The sequence below is a fragment of the Protopterus annectens genome, chromosome 2.part2 (genome assembly GCF_019279795.1).
Source record: "Protopterus annectens isolate FY-2018-M chromosome 2.part2, PAN1.0, whole genome shotgun sequence".
NCBI classification, from domain to species: Eukaryota; Metazoa; Chordata; order Ceratodontiformes; family Protopteridae; genus Protopterus; species Protopterus annectens.
Window position 1 is genome coordinate 385,200,452 of NC_056730.1, and position 13,921 is coordinate 385,214,372.

At 37.8% G+C, this 13,921-nt stretch overlaps 1 protein-coding gene across 1 annotated transcript in view; it reads left to right on the forward strand.

Annotated features, from left to right (window-relative positions):
- Nucleotides 1–13,921, forward strand: part of LOC122795638 (granzyme A-like) — a 157,303-nt gene that overhangs the window by 14,204 nt on the left and 129,178 nt on the right. The window contains exon 2 of the mRNA XM_044063909.1: nucleotides 7,616–7,769. Coding sequence (XP_043919844.1) covers nucleotides 7,616–7,769 — 154 coding nt within the window. The remainder of the gene's footprint in view (nucleotides 1–7,615; nucleotides 7,770–13,921) is intronic.

Consider the following 13,921-nt stretch of genomic DNA (forward strand, 5'->3'; position numbering starts at 1 on the left):
TATGCCACAGCAAACAAGGCGCACCAACCCGGTAAGAAGCAGTTCAGATATGCATGCACTATAAGCCTTTAACCAGAAATTCCCAGCTCAGAAGGGCAGAGTCCAGCCTCTCCTCCCACAAGAGTGCAGACCACGAACCCTCTTAATGTAAAATAACTGGCCTGAAAGCCCAAGTGCTTAAACCAGAATTAATACACTTTTAGAATAACAGACACTGAGCCCTCAATCAGCAGTTCCCAACCTAGAAGGATGTAAGCTACCTGTTCTGCCACAACAGTGCAGACCACAAACCCTCTCAGTGCAAAACAACTGGTCCGAAGCCCAAGTGTTTAAACCAAAAGGCTTAGAATGAGTTACACCAAGCAGTAATAAATACAATTGAGTATTTTAAGATGATGCAAAAGTAAAATGAAGTAGGTAGAAACACAAGTACAGTAAAAGCAGATAATTTTTCTTTTTTTTTTTTTTTTAATCTGAACAAGTGCTGAGATCAAAGAAACAGATTTGAGTGCTGAAACTAGAAAACTGGCTAGTTATAAGAAAAAAAACAAGCTAGAAGGCTTCCCTCAAACACCGAAGGGCTTGGGGGCTCAGAAGCCTACAAATAGTTTATACCACTTAACAGGAAAGGCAGGAAATAAGCTTAATTTTTTTTGTCTGTTTCCCAGATGCTCTCTTTGTACACAGTAGGAGTGCCTGAAATCAGAATATGATCTCACTGCACTCAGTTGAGTGAGCAAATGAGATGGGCCCAGAGGCAGGCTGAGGGCGGGCAGTTTCAAGGCCACTAAGATTAACACCAAAAAAAAAAACAGGGAGGGTGGGTGGGAATAACTGAAGAGCAGAATAACTGCAACTTGAGTTCAATATTCCTTCAACACAGTTTAAATCAAATTAAATACTGTATTTTTTTTTTTAAAGTGCAGATAAAGGTACTTAAATTCTCTTATACGTCCAGTTGAATATAACCAAGTTCTTAGCTGGCCAAAGCTGAGGTTTTTAAGCAATAAAAATTTCACAATGCACCACTTAAAAAGGCAAGGACAGGAAATCAAAGAATGTGGCTACCCCCCAACTGTAATTACTAGCAAATAACACACTAGCTTCAGTTCAAGTTACTAAAGAGCAGAATAACTGCAACTTGAGTTCAATATTCCTTCAACACAGTTTAAATCAAATTAAATACTGTATTTTTTTAAAAAAAGTGCAGATAAAGGTACTTAAATTCTCTTATACGTCCCGTTGAATATAACCAAGTTCTTAACTGGCCAAAGCTGAGGTTTTTAAGCAATAAAAATTTTACAATGCACCACTTAAAAAGGCAAGGACAGGAAATCAAAGAATGTGGCTAGCCCCACACCTGTAATTACTAGCAAATAACACACTAGCTTCAGTTCAAGTTACTGAAGAGCAGAATAACTGCAACTTGAGTTCAATATTCCTTCAACACAGTTTAAATCAAATTAAATACTGTATTTTTTTAAAAAAAAGTGCAGATAAAGGTACTTAAATTCTCTTATACGTCCAGTTGAATATAACCAAGTTCTTAGCTGGCCAAAGCTGAGGTTTTTAAGCAATAAAAATTTCACAATGCACCACTTAAAAAGGCAAGGACAGGAAATCAAAGAATGTGGCTACCCCCACACCTGTAATTACTATTCATTTATTGAAGATATGACATTCAACAAACTGTGGGAGACCCATCTATATCTATATCTATATCTATATCTATATCTATATCTATATCTATATCTATCTATAGCTATATTTATATATCAATAGCTATACACAGTACACACACACAGACACACACACACAGACACACACACACACACACACACACACACACACACATATATATATATATATATATATATATATATATATATATATATATAGAGGCACGCATGTATAAAAATATGGTAGCAAAACTTTAGAAAGAAAACCAGTACCCAGAAGCAGTAATAGAGGTTTTTTAATACTCTGCAAGTAGGCTACACTGATATGCCTGTTTTGCTTACGCTTTTCCAGTATCTGATAAACCACGAGGGAAAAAGCACAAGTAACAAATTTGAAAAATTCAGCTCTAACTTTACTCCTCTCTCCCCTCTATCTTTACTTGAAGATATACCTGAAACTAACTTGCCTCCAACTTTTAATACAAGACCAAGTCCTAAAAGTGCCTTCAAATGCTAAAATTACTGCATCAGTGTCCTGATAATATCCATGGATGCATGCATCATAAATTGCATGAAGCATGATTTAGCCACTCCCCTAACAACACTGTTCAATGTCAGCCTCCATATAGGTTTTGTATTAAGTAAATGAAGAACAGCTATAGTCACTCCATTGCAGAAGGGAAGACCTTCCACAGACCCAAGCAATTAAAGAACTATAAATCTGATCATCCTGAAATGTAAAACCATGGAGAGATTTTTCAGGGAACTAATCGATAAGGACAAAGGGAACCTCCAAACTCTGGACCCTTTCAAGTTTGAATTCATCATGGGCAGATTTTTCAGGGAACTAATTGATAAGGAAAAATGGAACCTCCAAACTCTACACCCTTCCCAGTTTGAATTCATCAAGGGTAAGCCATACTTCTTCAAATTGGAAGACTTTTATGAAAAGATCACCAAAGCAATGGATGAAGGTAGAATGGTACACATTGCATGCCTCCACCTGTTCAATGCTTTTGACACAATCTTCCACTCAAGCATAGTATAAAAGCTAAATAAATTGGGAATAATACTCTATGCCACCTGATGGACTGTAAACTGGCTCACAGGAAATCAAAATAAGGAAAGTTACCTTCACGAAGAGATCAGTCACAAGTGGAATTCATCAGAGTTCTGTGTTGGGACCTCTCCTGTTTGGCATCTACATCTCTGAAGCAAAATCGAATACCAAAGGGGCTGTGGCTAACTAAGTTTGTAGATGGCTGGGAACAGTCATTGAATACCCAAGTAACTTAGCCATCCTGCAGGAAGGTTTGTCCTAAAAAAATAACTGGTGCCAAAATCATGGAGTGAAACTAAATGCCAAAAAATGCATTATCATTTCCTTTGGGAAGTCATCTACTCCAGTGAACTACTACATTGACAATGCATCCTTAAGAATTGACCCAGTTGTTCAGGGTTTGGAAATTTAGGTGAATAGTGACCTAACCTTTGATCAATGTGTCCATTGTTGAAATAAAATCCTTCTATATTGTACTGCTTATAAAAAAGAAATTGTGTCTAGATCATGGGATATCATTGTTACCTTTATTCAGCTTTCATTAGACCAATAATTGAGTATAATTCCGCCTTTGGTATTTATCTGTCCAAGTGCATGCAGGAACCATAATGCCCACAGAGATACTTTACTAAAGGAATAGAAGGCCTAAACAAAATATCCCACATGCAACAACTCAAAGCTTGTTACTATACTCAGTATCCTACAGACTGTTAAGTGGTGACCTGTGTCTGGCATACAAGACATCCTGTCACCCAGTACTGATGGATTTACTGCACATTAGTAAGCCAAATGGCATCGGATCTAAACCTCTTCTACAACATCAACAGAATGGTTTAGATGGACATGTTTATCTTGCAGAAGATACTGCTGCTCTGGAACAGACTTCCTACCCAAAGAAAACAAAGCTTATCCATGTCCATATTCAAATGCAACTTAGATTTATAAATAGGAAACAGAAAATGTTCCCCAGGACTGCCCCCTGTACTACTAATGGGCAGAGGCAGCTCCTAAATGCTTTATCCCATGCATGTGTCTCCTTAAGTTTTCTGTGGTATGATCCCAGTTATCTTCACTAGAAGAAATATATAATTATTGACCATGAGATGGGTAAGGCCAATCTAAACCAAATGGGATAGATTCATTCAAGTACAAAAAGGGAAACCGACTAGGTTTAAAATGGCATACAAAGGCAGCTAGACTAGTACTTATCTATGAACCTATGAAAATCACATAACAAAAACTGAAACAGATTTACAGCCATACTAACATAAAATTCTAACATATCCAGCCTTTCCATCTTACACCTTCAAGTATAACATGTAACCAAAGATATTGTGTAGAAAACAGAAGAAGCAAAAGTAAATAAATAGTACCTATCTGATATGAATATAAATTCTAAAAAATCATGCTGATAAAAAATGGGAAAAAGGATTTCTTAATCCTTCTTATATAACATGTAACCAGAAATGTCATGTAAAAACCAGCAGAAATAAATACGTCATTAATATAACTTCTGAAATGCTTATACTTATGAAAAAAAAACAAGGGGAGGGAAGGAATGGATGGGGAAAGGAAAGTAGGACAAAAAGGGGTTCTATATACCTTTCATAGATTGTATGTTAATTGTTTATTTTCTACATTTTTGTTCTGTTTTAATGATCTAAAGCCTTTCCTTCTTATTTAACAAATCTGTCACGTCAGTAAGATGACAGCCTGTTCTTATCGCATCTGCCCCCATAACAACAAAATGTGCACTGAAATGTTGAATGGCCTCTCTAAATAAAGCACTTCTCTGCACTTTACACTGTAGCAGTAAAAGTCAACCCAAGGAACAGTAAAGGTCCGAACTTGTAGAAAAATGACAAAATGAAATTAAAACCAAATCAGACCAAAACAGCAAAGTAAATAAAAACTTTAACGAGTATAAAGCAATAAAAGATTAGCACTTTCAGGCCGTAGCCCTTCATCAGCTCTGTAGCCATAATAAAGAATGTTTCCAATTAAAAAGCTGGCTCTAGCCAATAGAATTCCGCTAAGTGGCCTATGCCCCTTTAGTACAGGCTTGAGTGGTAGCATGTCATTCAGACTCGGAAAAGTGTCCGCCCTCAGTTCAACTATCCATTTTAACTCATTCAGTTCAGTTAAGTTGCACAAATCTCTGCCCCTCAAGTTCATTGTTTGTATCTGTAACACCATAAAAACAAACACATGTCCAGGATTCACTCTGATATGTTGATATAATGCATTGTATCTAACTCCAATTCTTATATCAATTAGATGCTGAAGGATCCATTCCTTCAGCATTCATTTCATCTTACCAATGTAAAAACATTCACAAGATTTGCAAGTAGCAATATACATTAAGTTTTTACTGTGACAATTCACATACAACTTAGGTTTAAGTATTTTCCTGGTCACTGGATGTTCAAATTGATTGCTCATACTGATCGACTTACAGGCTTTATAATTCCTACAAGGATAAGTGCCAAACTTCTAACCAGAAAAAGAAAATGATGGTTAAGGATAAACATCCCTGCATAATAGTCTTTTCAAGTTCATATTATTCCTAAAGGAGAAGGCAGGTTCTTTTCCTGCCACTTCCCGTAAGAATCGACCAATGTCTGTTAATCAGTTTCCTGATATGAAAAATGTTACTACCATAGCTTGTGACAAACTTGGTACCACTACTGTTATTTTCCATTCTGTCTCTATATTGCAAAAGATTGTTCCTCTCCATCTCATCCATTTCCTTTCTAGCATGTGTGATGTTCTCATTATTGTAACTTCTGTGCACCAATCTATGTGCTAGATCATTAGCTGCCTTATTGGATCCATCTGTCGCTCTACAAATCTGTTTCATTTTCATGAATTGGGACTTAGGAATGTTCCTTATCATGCAGCCAGGAGGGCATGAGTCTGCACTGAGGAGTGAATTCATACTAAAAGGCTTATGGCATAAGTCTGTAACCAAAGGACCATTAAGAGTGTTGAGAGCCATGACATCCAGAAAATAAATTTGGAAAAACTTGGCTTTCATGGTAAATTCCGTCCCAAACTTATTGTGATTCAAGTAATCCAAAAATACATTCTGAACAGTTACCCCTCCAGATAACCCAGTAGTCATCTAGGTATCTATGTCAGATGTCTGAGTTAGCATACAACGAGTTGTTCTCCCCACTGCAAATATAAATATGTTCAAAACAGTCTAAAAAAGCAACATACATGGGACAAAAGCAGCTGCCACAGCAGTACCCTTTAGTTGTAAGAGAAATTCTTCTGCGAAACAGAATGCATTCACATTTAAAACTATTTATGTTAAATGAACCAAAAAATCAGCAAATTCCGAAATGCATATGTCACTAATTTGGTACATGTATCACTAATTTGGTGCATACATCACTTCTTCTTCTTTTGGCTTTTTCTGGTTAGGGGTCGCCACAGCGGATCACCTATCCACTTATGATTGGCAGTGGAGTTTTTACAGTGTCAAGTTGCCAGCCCGGCAACCAACCTTCCACAGAAGGCACACACATGCACACATTCAGACCTAGGGCCAATTTAGAGTGTCCAGTCCACCTACAGCATGTCTTTGGGATGTGGGAGGAAACTGGAGCACCCGGAGGAAACCCATGCGACCACAGGGAGGACATGCAGACTCTGCACAGAAGGCTCCCCAGCCAAGGATCGAACCGGAGAACCTCTTGCTGTGAGGCAACAATGCTACCCGCTGCACCACCGTAGTTGCCCTTGGTGCATATATCACTAATATGAATAAGAATCTCAAAGCTCTTAGTCTTCATTCTTGTGATTTACTGTATAAGTCAGAACACATCAAAAGTATACATATAAAAACTCCAACCCAGCTGCACATCTGTGGTGATCTGTAGTGTCTTTAATCCTAGCATGAATAAAGGCTAACCAGGTTATGAAGCACTTTTCTAGAAATAAAAAATACTTTAAGTCAGTGACACTTCACTGGCTACAGTAGGTCTACTGGCTGGGGAGTCTCTGACAGTTTTTGTGAATTTTGGGAAGGATATAAAATATATTTTAGGATATACAATAAACAACTAATTTTTAGTTCTTTGCTAATAATCTTTGAAGCCACACCTTCTGTAAAAGTTACCAATAATTTGTTGGAAAGTGAGTTTCGGATTAACATGCATTTTACAAAAAAAATCTATCATATAGAGTTATTGATATATCTCACCTGTGTACAAAACTCTTTCCCAAACAATCACATCTCCCTCCCCTTGTTGGCTGTGCATATGTGCAAGCTGCCATTGTTCTTAAGTTATGTAGTGAATTTCTTTGTTAAGATGACCTCCAAGTCTATAAAAAAATAATGGATTGGATGACTCTTTAAATAGGGCTCTCACCAGTGCTTCTTCAAATACCTTTACAGCATTGGATCAGAGTGGCTGAAAATTGGATGGTTTAAAATGGAAAGACACTGCATGCAAATCTGTGGCAGTAAGCCTCTGTCAGAAAAAAAATATATTTCCAGATTTAAACTTTTATAAAATAATTATTAGTGGAGTAAAAAAAAGAAGAAAATTAAAAACATGTATGAAGAGTCTATGAATGGAATCAACAACTTTTTGAGATTAATTAGTATAAGATTTAGAAAAAATATATATAATTCAGGTCTTTGGAGAAAAATATTTGTATAGTCACCAAGAATGCTTTAATGTCTCACAAAGGACTATGCTTGTATGACATGCATTAGAAGGTTATATGCATAAAGAGATACAACATTAATTTCTGCACGTGAATCCTTCATCTAGAGGCAAGCAAATTACAGTGCAGTAATTACAAATGCATCTGTACTTTTATTATAAGTATCACATAGTTAATTGTTTTCCTTATTTCATAGGTGACAGCACAGAAATCATTGGTGGTCAAGAAGTTGTGCCGCATTCAAGACCCTACATGGTTTTAATACAAATAAACGAGTCAGAAAAGAAAACAATATGTGGAGGAACATTGATTAAACCCAACTGGGTGTTAACTGCTGCACATTGTAAAGGGTAAGTTTTAAGAAATAACATTTCATTATAACTTCAAGTTTGCATTACATTTATTTATTTATTATTATTTATTCATTAGCATTTGTTTAGCAAGAAAATCCAACACGGCCATGACAGGCTCCATTTCAAAGGAGACCTGGGGAGAAATGCTCCACAGTTAACAAGTCTTACAAGATGTCATGCAAAACAATATAATACAATTCAAGGTAAAGCAGGAAATGTTAACATTCACATCTAAAAAAAAACAAAAAATAGAATAGACCTTGAAAATCATTATATTCTACAAAGTTAGATTTCAGGATTGCTGTAGCAATGATAAGCTCTTGGGTCTCCAGGTGAAAGTCCAGAAGCTTAGACTATGCAAGAAGACTAAAAGGGAATTAAAGATAGAAGACAGATGTAGATAGAGTTGTTGTAATATTTGGCCAGGAGTAGAGTGGCAGAAGGATAGTTTGGAATCCAAGAGATAGGTCCTAAGGTTTGTTTTGAATCATTTTGGATTTAGAATCTCTGTTTTGAATTTATGATTTAATGCCTTAAGCACCATTTTTATAAAACATGCTTCATAGCTGACATATCGTGTTTCTGGCTCACCTCATAATATGTGAATCCACAAGTTAAAATTAACTAACTTGGACTTCCACATAAGAGATGATTTTCAAGTTCCAAGAGAATATAACTGGTTATAACACATTATGGGCCAGCTGTATAGCACAGCCATACTTTGTGATTAGTAGTACATGCATACAGCAGTAAATCTGTATTGTAGTTTAGTGGCAACAAAAATAGAAACCACAGATGATTATTTCTGAAGAAAAATTCAGTTCTAGCTGGTTGGTTTACTTAATTCAGTTTATCAACTGACAATTACATTTCTGTATCTTAAATATCCTGTTCCATTTGTTAAACCTTTGGGGATTAATTTATTGCAGTATCATTTTCCTTTCTTATTAAAAAGAAAACATCTCAAACAGTAACACATTAAGTGTACCTTTGACCCTATACATAGTCTTGAGTACTTCTTTTAACATGCAGTTAAACAAAATTTACTGAAGCTAATAAAAAATTACAAATTTTGGAACATTTCAGTAATAAAAGATCACTGAAAACTACTGTCATTATAATCCACCAATGTCCATGCCCAGCAGTTAGAGCAACTTGACTGTGTATACCTCAAATGCCCAATTATGATAAAAAGTAGCCACAATAAAGTATTCCAACTTGATTTACACAAATGCACTCTAGTCCTGCAAAGCCAGAATAAAGACTGTTATCTTAATTCATGACAACAGGGTCAGTGATTCTTATTCATGGACAGTTCCCATACTCTATAATTAAAATCCTGTTATTGACTATGTATACCTCAGAAGTTGGATTGTGGTAAAAATAACTAAATAATAATTCTAGACACAATAATGTATGTCAAGTTGATTTCACACAAACACTCAGTAGCCCAAATATTCCAACTGATTTCATGCAAATGCACACTATTAATACAAAGCCAGACTGTTTAAAGTAAAGAAAAATAAGAAGGTGAGTTACTTTTATCCACAAATATTCCATTCCCTACCCAGGAGTTATTGTCACTTCGTTCTGTAAACATCCTTTGAGTGTACCGCTACTGTGTAGATAAAGAAATGCAGGATATAGGGGACATGTGTCAGCCTTATCTACTGCATCATGGGAGTTGTGCAATACCTATCTCTGTGAATACCATGGTAGGTGTTTCTTTACATATACTACCTATAGAGATCTTTTCGTGACTTATGAGGACATTTTGTGGGTATCTCAGTCATCTGCCTCAAGAATATACCATCAATTTCTCAGTGTAGTTCTGTGGCATGTTGAAAAGCATATGTGGTTTCCATGTACCACAAAGAAAAGAGGGAAAAATCACACCATGCAGGACTTTTGCAATGCAACCTTTTCCCCTGAGGTTCTGATAGCCATAGACAATGTCCATGTTGAAATAAAGGCTCCACCTAAGGAACTAGAGAAAGAGCAAAGTGAACCAAAAATGGTCTCACTCCATCATCTGCCAGGTTTTCTATAATGCACAGGGTATCATCTACAGAGTGTGTGTACAGACCACCCAGGCAATTTTAATGATTTCTACACTTGTGAATTGTACCAACAGTTTGCAAGGGGTGAATTCCCCCATGGCTATTTTATTAGTACGCCAGATATATCCTCGAACACTGGCTGATAACACCCATCAGAAATGTATAAAATAAAGCAGACCAGGAGTAATATTTTGCTCATTTGCAAACAAGGAATGTTACCGAGCATGTGTTTGGGTTGCTGAAGGTATGAAACTCCAGAGGCACACCCCGACAAACAGAGCCGACCTGATGAAAACCAGTTTAATCACACAAAGAGCACAATACAATGACCAGTAAGTGCTTTCACATTTCTCTGAATGCTTCTTAGTCTAAAGAAGCATTCAGATAAATGTGAAAGTGCTTACTGGCCATAGTATTGTGCTCTTTGTGTGATTAAACTGGTTTTCATCAGGTTGGCTCCATTTGTAGTGGTGTGCCTCTGGAGTTTCTTTTATTAGATTTTATTGGATTTGCTGCTTTGCTTATCAGGGACACTTTATCCAGAGCTGTGCTCTGTTTGTCTTGACTGTCTTTGCTGAAGGTATGATTTCACTGTCAGCTTCATCCAGTGGCACCTTACAATATGATCCCAGCACCAGTGCAAAACTATTTACAGTATGCACAATATTCCAAAATATGATACTGAGAAGGCAGGTGCAGTAAGATGTCCTGCTGCAAAAGGAGCACACCAAGGCACACAAGACAGTAGATGCACAGAGAGATGAAGAGTCAGTGTAGGAGTCAGCTGCAAGAGGAGGGAAATATGCTAGAAGGAGTTAGGCAGAGTATGCTGTGGCAATGGGAAAGAGGCATCCGCTTGCACATAGCCTTAGCCCTAACAAAACAGAGTAAAATAGATGCACTGCATTAAAACTGGTGCATGCAAAACAAACACCAGACTGTTCACACTATGTATCAGACATGCACAACCCAAGTAACACTGTACAAAGGGTAGGGCACAATTATAATTTACACAGGTAGGCGAGGAAGCACATGTTTGGATACATTTCACAAGGAGATTTGTGAGTGCGGAGGACAAGTAGGAGAAAAAGTGTAGTTGTGTGTTTTTTGGGGGGGGATTAGAACTAGAAAGGTCCTACAATGTGCCACTATCCCAGGAAGTGTGTGTGTGTGTGTGTGTGTGTGTGTGTGTGTGTGTGTATGCACTTGTGTGAGTATTTGTGATTTTCTGTGGTGCTGTGACTGTGTGTCACAGTGTCAGAAGTAGTTACAGTACTGCATATTGATCTACTGGAAAAGTCTATGGAATGCATGGTAGACAGATGAGCATCATTTGCATTCATCTGTCCACAGTGGTGCCTCTGTCAGGAGTAGCAATGTTTGTTGCTAGATGTTGGCATGTGGAATGAGTGCGATCACTGTCCATTACGAGAATTGTCACAACTATGATTGCCATGACCCTGGTAGCATTCTTTCCTTGGTGTAGATACCACCACAACAGAAGTAGCAGTGAAAGTGTTAGTGCTGTATTAGTTTGACCTTTATTATCCATAGCCACAGTGGCTGTCATCCATGAATATACTTGTGGAATGGTTTTAAGACAGATGTCGCAATCATGGCAGGTGACCTTGAGAGGACAGGACACTTTCCAGTAAAATGACTTAGTTTATCAAAACAGTCACACATGTGGGATTTGCCCTCAGAAAGGTAATCTCATGCACCCTGCATCCGCCTAACCAACTCTGCCATGGCTATGGTGATACTATTCTGTGCATCTATGATGCCCATGCACATACATGGGTTGTAGTCATTGACACAACAACTTCAAGGGGAAGGCAGCAATCATTTCTCACTTGAGATCTGGTACTCACCAACATGTTTATCCACACCTGCCCAGTGGTAGTAGTGGTGCACTTCCCTGATTGACAACATCCTCAGTAACCTGTTCTTCCTGTGTGGTGTATGTCTTCTGGATGTCTGCTGGCATTGAAGCCCTGTCCATAGTCTGTGAATAGGATGCAGTGTTACATTCTCTGTGTCCTGCACATACACTGTACTGCCTGACTGTGCCAGATCATGCTCACCAGCATCCTCAGAGGTATCAGTTCTGCAGATCTGCACTGACTCAGTGGTATTGCCAGAGAGAAAATCAGCTCTGAACACAGCAAAGCGCAATACCACATTCAAATAAAACCAATATCAGAATGTTACTATTAATTCAGGTGTAGGAATAGTAGAAAGCTATATAGTTAAATTCTATACCTTGTACAAAGGGTTGTGCTGGTGGAATCCCGATGCTCCTATATAATCCAAACAAGCAAGATTACAAAGCATCCACAAACCCGACTCTTATGAATATCGTGCATATTCATAAGTCAAACAGTACCTGAAATACAAGGTCTAGGGACCTGAATTTTTTCTCTGACTTAAACAGAACATGCTGGAGAGATTGTTATGTGTCCCAGAGACTGCCTCTCCTATGGAACAGGCTTCTCATCCATGTGAAACTGAGTTTATTTATTACCCAATTTAAGTGCATCCTAGTCTAGTGGATGGGAATAGGAAATTTAACTGGGCCTGACACCCATGTCCCTTATGGGCAGAGCTAGTTTGTAAATGCCTGGCCGTCAACATCCTGCTTGGATAGAGGACATCATTATTCTTTTGGCAAAACTTGGCTAGGCTTAGAAAGCACCCCCCCCCCCAGCCTGATTGTTAGCCTAGTAACAATCTATGAATCTATGACTCTATGAATTACTAACTAGACCCAAACAGAAACATACAAACACACACACACAGAAGTGCAAATAATAACTTAGACAACTTCACAGGGCTTGACTGCACATGCATATGGGTTTTAGGGGAAAGCAGACAATTTATCATTGTTTGTTTTACTTTTAGGCCAAAAAAGTTTGGCATATGGGCCATTCATTTTTGTATTGGTTCAAGAAATTAGCTCAACTGAAAGTAAGAGGAAAAAAGCTCAGGAAGGAAGTGTCAAGAATTAGATGGATGTGGCATGGAAGAAGATAGGTACTGTGATGTCAGCTGCTGCCAACCGCGTGTCACATGGCTAGAGAAGCATAGATATTTGATAGCATCTTTATGATTTTACAGGGAAGATATTTGGAGTCAATTGCAGAAATGGACTTGTTGTTTAGAATGTTGGGAGATAGTTTCTACTTGAAGTACATTTACTGATGTTAGGATTATATCATCAGATATTATCACTAGACTTGTTTGAAAGAAAGGTATTAATCACAGGATTAGAGAGGTAACCAGGAAGAATAGCACTATGTCAATGTATAGAGAATAATGAGTTTTAGTAATCTTCCAAAATGGAGGATAGCAGTCCGCTATGGTATAGACCAGATGGGGCTTGTCTCATGGACATGGGGTGACTGTTATTCAGCTTATATATTTGTAGGGGTTTCAAGATGTTTTTTAAGGGTAGGCATAAAAAGGTAAAAGAAGTTAAAGGGGCAGGTAGATTAAGTTAAGTCAAAAAAAGGAGGACTTCAGGGCAGGCTGTTATTCATGTACAAGAATGGAAGACAGCCTGGTGGACAAAAGACAATCTCTAGGTCAGGATGTTGAGACAAGCACTGCCCTCCTATAGGGTAAAATAGCTCAGGATAAGAATTTAAGTAAGAAATGGATAGTCAATTAATGGATCTGTAGGAAAAGTCATAATGAATTAAGTAGGGTGGAGGGAACCCCACCTGGCTAGTATCCTGGGAAACCAAATGGTGCACTTTTAGTGGGAGTATTGGTGAGTAAGGCAGGCAGTATGCCCCCACAGGAGTTGGAGTGGTTTAAGCAAGAAGCTTACCCTACAAGAACAACCTGATGGATATGTCTGTCGGCCTTACCAGCCTGTCAGTAATTGACAAATTTCAAATTACTCAGGACAGGGATGATTTGGTAGGACAAACCTGCAAAGTGTTGCAGGCCAACAGACATTCTGAAAGATAAGTTTTAGGAGCCTTTAATCAAAAAGACAAACATTTTTGGGTAGGCTGAAACATAATAATTGAAGTTTAAAATAATTGTATATTAACATTTTCAATGTTTGACCAATAAAGTCTG